The following is a 7,500-nucleotide window of genomic DNA, read 5'->3' as shown; positions in this document are numbered from 1 at the left end:
ACACACACACACACACACACACACACACACACACACACACACACAGGGTCAGGGAGAAGTGCTGAGCCAGCAGGTGGTGCTGCTGAACGTGGGCTGTCCTCTCTGGTGGTCAGAGGAGAGAGGCAGGCATCAAGTCGGGTTGGCTGTTGACACAGAGGGGAGCAGCGGCGGGGCACCTCATTGGCTGCTTGAAAACATATGCTAATGAGGAGGCTAATTTATTCAATGACTTTTCTCATGCAAAGATTTTTCCCAATGTCTGCAGCCTATTTGCGGGGCATCCTGAAGCAAGAAGCCAAACCTCTATTTTGTTTATCGTTCAATTCAGTGTAGGTCACTTTGGATTAAAGTGGCTAAATGACCAAAAGAATTGTGTACACGTCAGGGATGGATGAAGGCAGAGGCCGGTAAAGTCAGTCTCACACTTAAAGGTAAACTTACACAGATGAATTTCTCCAAAAACAATCAACCTATGACTAAAAGAGGTCAACTCAGACCGCAGCAACCGGCACACATGCAAGACCAGCCACAGAATGTGAAACGTTCTTCTGCTCTCCGACCAAGTTCCACCATTCCACCGAATGGAGCACAGTTCAACGGATGGAGAAGAGAAATGGGATAAACAAGAAATTCACCCCTCGTATGAAGTGCCAAACACAACATCATCCAAGCACTGGCAGGGGGAATGAGCGACCACAAAATATAGGAGGCAAGTACTGGAGATTAGACCACACGTTATAAGGAGCACGGCGTCTGAGCAGTTTCTCGGCAGTGGAGTATGATGTGTGCCTGCCTACAGCCCCGAAATGAACTGGGAATTCTTGCATTTGAATCCACAGACTTGGAGGCAGTTTCAAGAGGTCTGTGTGTGTGTGTGATCAGACGACCCAAGCAGACCGTGAGTGGCCAGAGAACAATAAGTCAAACAGACACTGATAGAGGAGCGGTTTCATCTTAACCTCAATGTGAAACAAACCATGAATTAAACCTTTCAAAGGAACACAGAGAGAGAGGCAGCTACGAAGGCACTATACAGCGTTTGGCTTTAAGGGTCTCTACAGGAGGGCGTTGCTGATGGTGAAGAGCCCTTGGTGGGGTAGGGGTTGGCAGGGGGTGGGGGTTGGATTCCAATATTGAGAGTGCTGTAATGGGCGGGGCCTCAGATGATTGATGGACGCCGGCAGAGCACAGGAACGTAATTCAAGCTTTTCTTTGTTAAATTTTTTTTTTTTTTTACTAGCATGCGTGCTCCTATCCAGAAGGGAGTTTTTCCAGTCACTCAGCAAACTGTTCCACTTGGGGAGCGTCGGAGGCGGCAAAACCCCTTTTCCTGGAAGCGTTTCAAGCTAGGCTTCCAGAGCAAACTCTCTTCTGGGAAGGAATGCTTTATGTGCTAATCAAAGGCCAACACTCGATCAGTACAGGGAGTTACAATGCTCCAAACGCATTCATTAAAAAGTGATTTGGTCCTAGGCCAATGGGGGGAATGCTATTCATCGTTCATTGTTGCATGACTCGCTATTATCTGTGGCCACCTGAACGATCTCTGCTCATCCACGAGGTTCATGCTTTAGGTTTCCCACCAGAGGGTTTAAACTTTATAACACATATCTTAACCTCTCTAAATATGGGCCTGCAAAGCCGCCTGTAGACTCTAATCATGATAAAAGGCTGTAGAAAAATAAAGGTTTGTGTCATTCGATCAAGCCAGGGCATGGAACAACTCAATTGAAAGAAGGAAAAATAAGAAGAATCGCACAGAAGAAGAGTGACCCATCCGTCATCTCACCGTGATGCTGCACCGTAGGAGCAAATGGACGAGGGAATGGATCGGTCTCCATCGACGGAGGTACCGCCGGGAGAAGTACAGTCACTTCCTTGTGAAATATGATTGACTTTTAGCCAGAGGGGCCTGCGCCTGGGCCTGGAGCAGCAGGGGAACCCCAGGGGGGCTGTCAGAGGGGGGGGGGGGCTGCTGGAGCAGCATCGATCGCCAGCGGCCCGGAATGCAGGGCCAGTAATGGGTAGTTCCAAGGCACTCTGCTACCCTCAGCCATTTCAAGGGCTGGAAATGAATTGAGACACGTTCACAGGCTAGTTTAGATGGACTGTACCTTAAACAAGGTGTCCCCCAAAAACAACATAATTGGAAAATGGTGAATCATCACACTGTGGCCAACGTAGGAATGGCACTTCTTGTTGTTTGTAAACCTAACAATTAAAAAGGGGAGAGAAATGTTCTATAATTGGATTATTACATCATATTCCTTATCTAAACTTTTAAAGAAAGCAGGGGAACATTCCCTAGTACCGTACCAGACTCCCACCTCATCACCATGGAGAAGGTGACGATAAAGAAGATGAGTCAACGGTGAATCAACTCAAGTCTCAACACAAACACCTTCAACTCCCAAAAGTAGGCAGACACCAAATCTTGCGTGTTTCGATCGCTGAGGAAGGGATGTGCAAAATGTAAATTTGATCTGCTACAAATTAACGCATAATATTTTGCAAATCCTTCTCAAAACGAATAAACATCTTAAATCCATGCGTCTCATAATTTAATAGCTTTGGATGACGCGTCTCCATAAACGCGGTCCACAAATGAAGTTACAGGCTGTGCAGCGGACTGCTCTGCTTGGGGAGGCAGTGCATGGAGCAGCGTAACCCAGTTATGATCACAGTGGCAGCACCGCTGCAGGATAACTCCCAGAAGACGACGCAAATAGACCATCTCCCGCTCCATCGCATCCCGCAGCGACCTCCCAAGAAGAGATCTCATCTCCTCGCCCATCGACATGAAGCTTTGTTGTTCTGCGACAAAAGACACTCACCTCTAGCAGACATGCCCGGTAGGTAGCGGTCTACTGTCTTTATGCATCGAGGATTGTCTTGTTGGGGGTGTCCTGCAGGGTAGAAGCACCGCTGATGGTCGCACTGGTCGGATGTGATCTAGGGGTGGATGTTGGGCTTTCATAAATGGGATTGTGCGATTGGGAGACAGAGAAGGTTTGGTTGTCTGGGAGTATATACCGCGGTTAGCAGGGCAGGGCGTGTCCTGGAGACACCAGGGTTATTCCCCTACAAGTTTCAACCATAGGGTTTTACCTTAGCGTGTGTCAGGCTCGATGCCGAGTTTTTTGTTTTTTTTTACACCTCTGCACATGCTGTTGACTCCATGGTTGTAACGAGCACGTTGTGGGTCGATGGGATACACCTCATCTATGGAACCTAGTTTTTGTTGTGATGACTTTGCTGAACAAGAGTTGACCGAAACCCAGTACGAACAGGTCAGGGGACGAGGACGACGAAGTTTCGGAAAATATCATGATTTACCTATTTATTTCGGTGGTTGGATTGTGTATATTGGTGTATTATGTTTTTTGTTTTTTTGCCATTGGTTGCCAGTAAATGTATTATACCAGAATAGGGCTTAGATAAGGGATAAACATGTGGTGATACTTAAAATAATAATATTACTAATAATTATAATCATGAAAAATAATAATATATAGGCTTTATATATTTTTTACTATCATAATGTTGATAGCACATAAGTCAGATGTATCTCAGCACAAATTCATGCAGCCTATTCTTAATTAAGTCTGATAACGTGATTTCCCTCTGAAACACATGCAAGAATTACTGTCTGCCACATTAAACGTGACCTCCTGTAATTCCTTTGTGTGGCGGCGCCCCCTGGCGGCGGTGTTGTGTCTGGCGCCCCCTGGCGGCCGCAGTTGGCGGTGTTGAGCCTGGCGCCCCCTGGCGACGGTGTTGTGTCGGTCACCCCTGACCAAGTACCCCTGACTGCAGCCCGCAGACGGAGCCCACATGGAGGGGGCGGGCACTCAGTCCACATGGAGGGGGCCGGCCCTCCGCCCACATGGAGGGGGCGGGCACTCAGTCCACATGGAGGGGGCGGGCGCTCCGACCTCTGACGATTGAGCAGATTTCTGCTGCTCTTGTTAATGCAAGAAACGGTAATACTATGTTAAGCTAGCGGGAGCCCATGCTGTTAATTAAACTATACAAACAGATGGTACGGGAGTATTGTGACTTGGTATCTTTCTTGCTGCGTACCATGGAACTATTATAAAGTTAAGCATAGCCTAAACGACTTGCAAATACATATTCTCTTGTTTATTTTTTTTTCGCTTAACTGTTCCACTCATGGACCTATTAAGGTTCCACTTAAGAGTTCACGTTACTACCGTTCGCCGTTGCTCAATGTTTAAATCACAGTGCCTTGTTCGTGACCTGTCTCAAATTCACTAAGTGAAATAGTGCCCCCTAGTGATCTTTTTTTTTTTTTACTCAGTATTAATAGCCCTACCATTGCCGTTTTCGCTTGAATTTTTGTATTTCTCTACTGATTGCTTTGACAATGCAACATTAAAAGTTACTAACAGCGACTTCACACAGAAGCTCTGGCTTAGGGCCGCCCTTGGGCCCCTGGGCATGTGCCCGGTGTGCCCGTGCGGTAATCCACCCTTGCCTGTAAACAATGCAACGTGTCCGAACTACAGGCCCAGTAAGAGCCAAAATAAGATTTGGGGAACTATGAAGACTGGGACCCAAAGGTATGGCCTTAACAGATGTAATGTGAGGAATAACGAAGTGACCACATCTAAGGGCAAAAAATTTACCTCAATAGACATAATGAAAAGCTACATGTGTGAAGCACATTAAGTTACACCAATCACAGGAGCACTAACAACTGTCTTTTTATTCAACAAAACAATTAAAAAATAACAACTACAAAAAATAGATTGTAAACTATAAACATAAAAGATAAATCAATAAAGAGTAGAACAAACAAAGTCAAACAACAAAGGGGGAACACACTGACGCCTTCCTCAGTGAGGTGGATGCCACTCTTGCTTCACGCTCTGTCGCACGACATCGCCGTCACCGCCGCCATAGCTGCCAAGCGCCGCCATTATGCTGCATCATCAGACTACATTGGAGTCGTGTGGCGCAGGCGTCACGGGGAGGGGGACGGGGAGGGGGGACGGGGAGGGGGAGAGGTGTTTGACTCAAAAGAGGCAAACACCTTCAGGTTTCTCCTGTCCATCCTCTCCACACAGAACAGTTCATAGTCAGTATGTAATCTGAATGAGAATTGGAATGGTTTCCACGTTTCTTCCTCATCCCCGCCGTCATGGGATTTGCGCTGTGTTGATGCTGCCATCTGCTCCCAACCTTCCATCCCAATGACCTCTGGGAGAGAAACGCTGTCCTTGAAGGACTGTAACTGGCACCATGCTGCTGCCTGAATTGTGTCCTTCAGGACAACATAATCTTCCTTGAAGAAGAAAGAACAATTATTTGTGTCTGTACTTGACACCCTACCCTCCCAAAACCACAAAATGGTATGCAAACAAAGGCTACTACTACTGATGAGTTTTCAGTGATAAAAAACACTATTCAACTAGTCATCAGACTATTTCATCTGGCTATACAAACAACCTCCAACATTACACACATATTATGTACCAGGTTCCCAGGTTCCAGTTCCTGGTCTTCAGTTTTGTCTGGAAACAAAACAGATTGTTGTCTGTAATGTTGAGTAGGCCAATACAATGGAATAATAAAAGTAGGCCCTAGTATGCGCAATAGATCAGCCATGGAGTAGGCTATAACTTGTATATTGATGGAGATATGTGTACAACTTAATTTGGAAGTAGAAGCCTAATAGAATCAATCATATCTCACAAACACTCTGAATATGTGTAGGCCTACATGGATTCACCTGGATTAACAGTCTATACATGACCTGATCCTTCAGAGCTGGATGCTGTTGGAGCAACTCTAGCCCTTTTTGTGCAGAGATCTTTATCCTGAAATGTATTAGTGGTGGGAGGGTGGTAAGACTATAGTCTTTCACAATTGCTCTAAGACAACATCACACATTACAGTATATGACACGTACCTGTAGCTTTTTTTTCCTCCCGTCTTCTCTTCCTGCTTCCTGAAAGCTCCTCTGCAGACCTTGGTGAGTAAACGGCATACATTACATACATACAAATATATAATAACAATAATAATATAAATAATAATAATAAAAAAATAAGAAAATGTACCTCTGTATTTAACCGAGGCATGGCATTTAATGTGATGGTCGATATCACATTTTGACCCTTTGTATCTGCAGAAGGGGCAGTGATGTAGACCGCTGCTGTCCAGCTGTATTTCAGGGCTCTCGCCATTCACAATTACACTGACGTGTCTCTAAAAGTCAAAGAAAACCAGTATAAACATAAAAGCAGTTTTCTACAAAAAAACATTGCAGCGTTTCGGTTTTCTATTTTTCGGCTGCTTTGTATAAGATGGCTTGTGCATATACACAATGTAATTAGACTAAAATAATATTGATATTCGATTTCTGTGGACGCTTATGAACATTTCAAGACCCAACATGAAGTATCAACTCATTGCTAAGGATATCCACAACTACGATAAAGTTAGAATGGACCAAGGGAGGAGGAGGGTGAGGGGGGCTATTTTGACCCAAGACACTAGGATATATTTGATCTATATTCACTAAACATATTTATTCCACCGAATGGTTGACATTGGTTGACAGATTCTAAGCTTTCAAACGGTGTATGACATGACTATATCACTCAACCTTATGATGCTGAAAATTGACCTAGCATGTTGGGGGGAACATGCTAGGTGTAACTAAAACTTAAAAGACGATTAAGTAGTTAACAAGACATAATACATAATTGCATAAATATTACTAAATATAGGCATTTTGACAGTCTCACTTACTTGCATGTTTTAGGCATCACTAGCTCGGGCGGGCACACTCTAATTTCAGGTAATTTCAGGTACATTTCAGCTAATTTCAGGTCAGAAACGGGATCAGATGCTGCACATGCTGTTTGACCAGTCCTCAATGTGAACTGAGTGGCCGCCCCCTCGATGTGGACGGGCGTGGCGTCAGATCCGAGATCCGAGTCGGTTCGCAGAGAATACTCGAACGCAGCATGAGTATCCGCCCCCTCCATGTGGGCGGAGTGCCGGCCCCCTCCATGTGGACTGAGTGCCCGCCCCCTCCATGTGGGCGGAGGGCCGGCCCCCTCCATGTGGACTGAGTGCCCGCCCCCTCCATGTGGGCTCCGTCTGCGGGCTGCAGTCAGGGGCTTCTCCCCCTGACGGCGGTGTTGTTTTTGTTTCTGGCGCCTCCTGGCGGTCGTGGCCGGCGTTGTTGTTGTTTCTGGCGCCCCCTGGCGGCGGCGGGTGGCGGTGTCTGGCGATGGAAGTGCCACCGTGTCCAGAGAGCTGCGCGTCACGTTAGCGCAGCAGACGCTCTTGTTTACAGCCGCAGCCGAGCCGTGTTTTACGGGCCTAGTCCTTTATCTGTCGGTTTATTGCTTTATGGCGGGTGGTTCTCTGTTTCTCTCAAGGGTCGGTGTATGAGAGCTCCAACCTGGATCGAGGCGGCGGCAACAGGAAGAAGAAGATAGAGGAGTTCTCTAGGTCTTCTCG

The 7,500-nt window shown here is 46.3% G+C and overlaps 2 protein-coding genes and 1 long non-coding RNA gene across 5 annotated transcripts in view; 1 reads left to right on the top strand and 2 right to left on the bottom strand.

Moving 5' to 3' along the window:
* ablim1a (actin binding LIM protein 1a) overlaps nt 1-3,249 on the bottom strand; it is a 48,432-nt gene extending 45,183 nt beyond the window's left edge. The window contains exon 1 of the mRNA XM_030379726.1: nt 2,835-3,249. Within this exon, the coding sequence (XP_030235586.1) occupies nt 2,835-2,847 (13 nt within the window). The 5' untranslated portion in view covers nt 2,848-3,249. The remainder of the gene's footprint in view (nt 1-2,834) is intronic.
* The window catches only part of fhip2a (FHF complex subunit HOOK interacting protein 2), an 18,987-nt gene continuing 14,121 nt past the window's right edge, over nt 2,635-7,500 (top strand). The window contains exons 1-2 of the mRNA XM_030379735.1: nt 2,635-2,852; nt 7,419-7,500. The exon at nt 7,419-7,500 is cut by the window's right edge and continues 73 nt beyond it. Coding sequence (XP_030235595.1) covers nt 2,654-2,852; nt 7,419-7,500 — 281 coding nt within the window. The 5' untranslated portion in view covers nt 2,635-2,653. The remainder of the gene's footprint in view (nt 2,853-7,418) is intronic.
* Nucleotides 5,251-7,067, bottom strand: LOC115560337 (uncharacterized). Of its 3 annotated transcripts, XR_003979739.1 has the most exons (6): nt 6,781-7,067; nt 6,087-6,234; nt 5,936-5,994; nt 5,756-5,843; nt 5,500-5,537; nt 5,288-5,308 (listed from the first exon to the last, which is right to left on the bottom strand). It is a non-coding gene; the product is annotated as an uncharacterized LOC115560337 (long non-coding RNA). The 3 variants fall into 3 exon arrangements; XR_003979738.1 differs by lacking the exon at nt 5,500-5,537 and having other exon boundaries at nt 5,251-5,308; XR_003979740.1 differs by lacking the exons at nt 5,288-5,308; nt 5,500-5,537 and having other exon boundaries at nt 5,746-5,843.

Source organism: Gadus morhua, chromosome 15 (genome assembly GCF_902167405.1).
Source record: "Gadus morhua chromosome 15, gadMor3.0, whole genome shotgun sequence".
NCBI classification, from domain to species: domain Eukaryota; kingdom Metazoa; phylum Chordata; class Actinopteri; order Gadiformes; family Gadidae; genus Gadus; species Gadus morhua.
The sequence above is the reverse complement of the archived record's forward strand: the minus strand, read 5'-3'. Positions and strand labels throughout refer to the sequence as shown.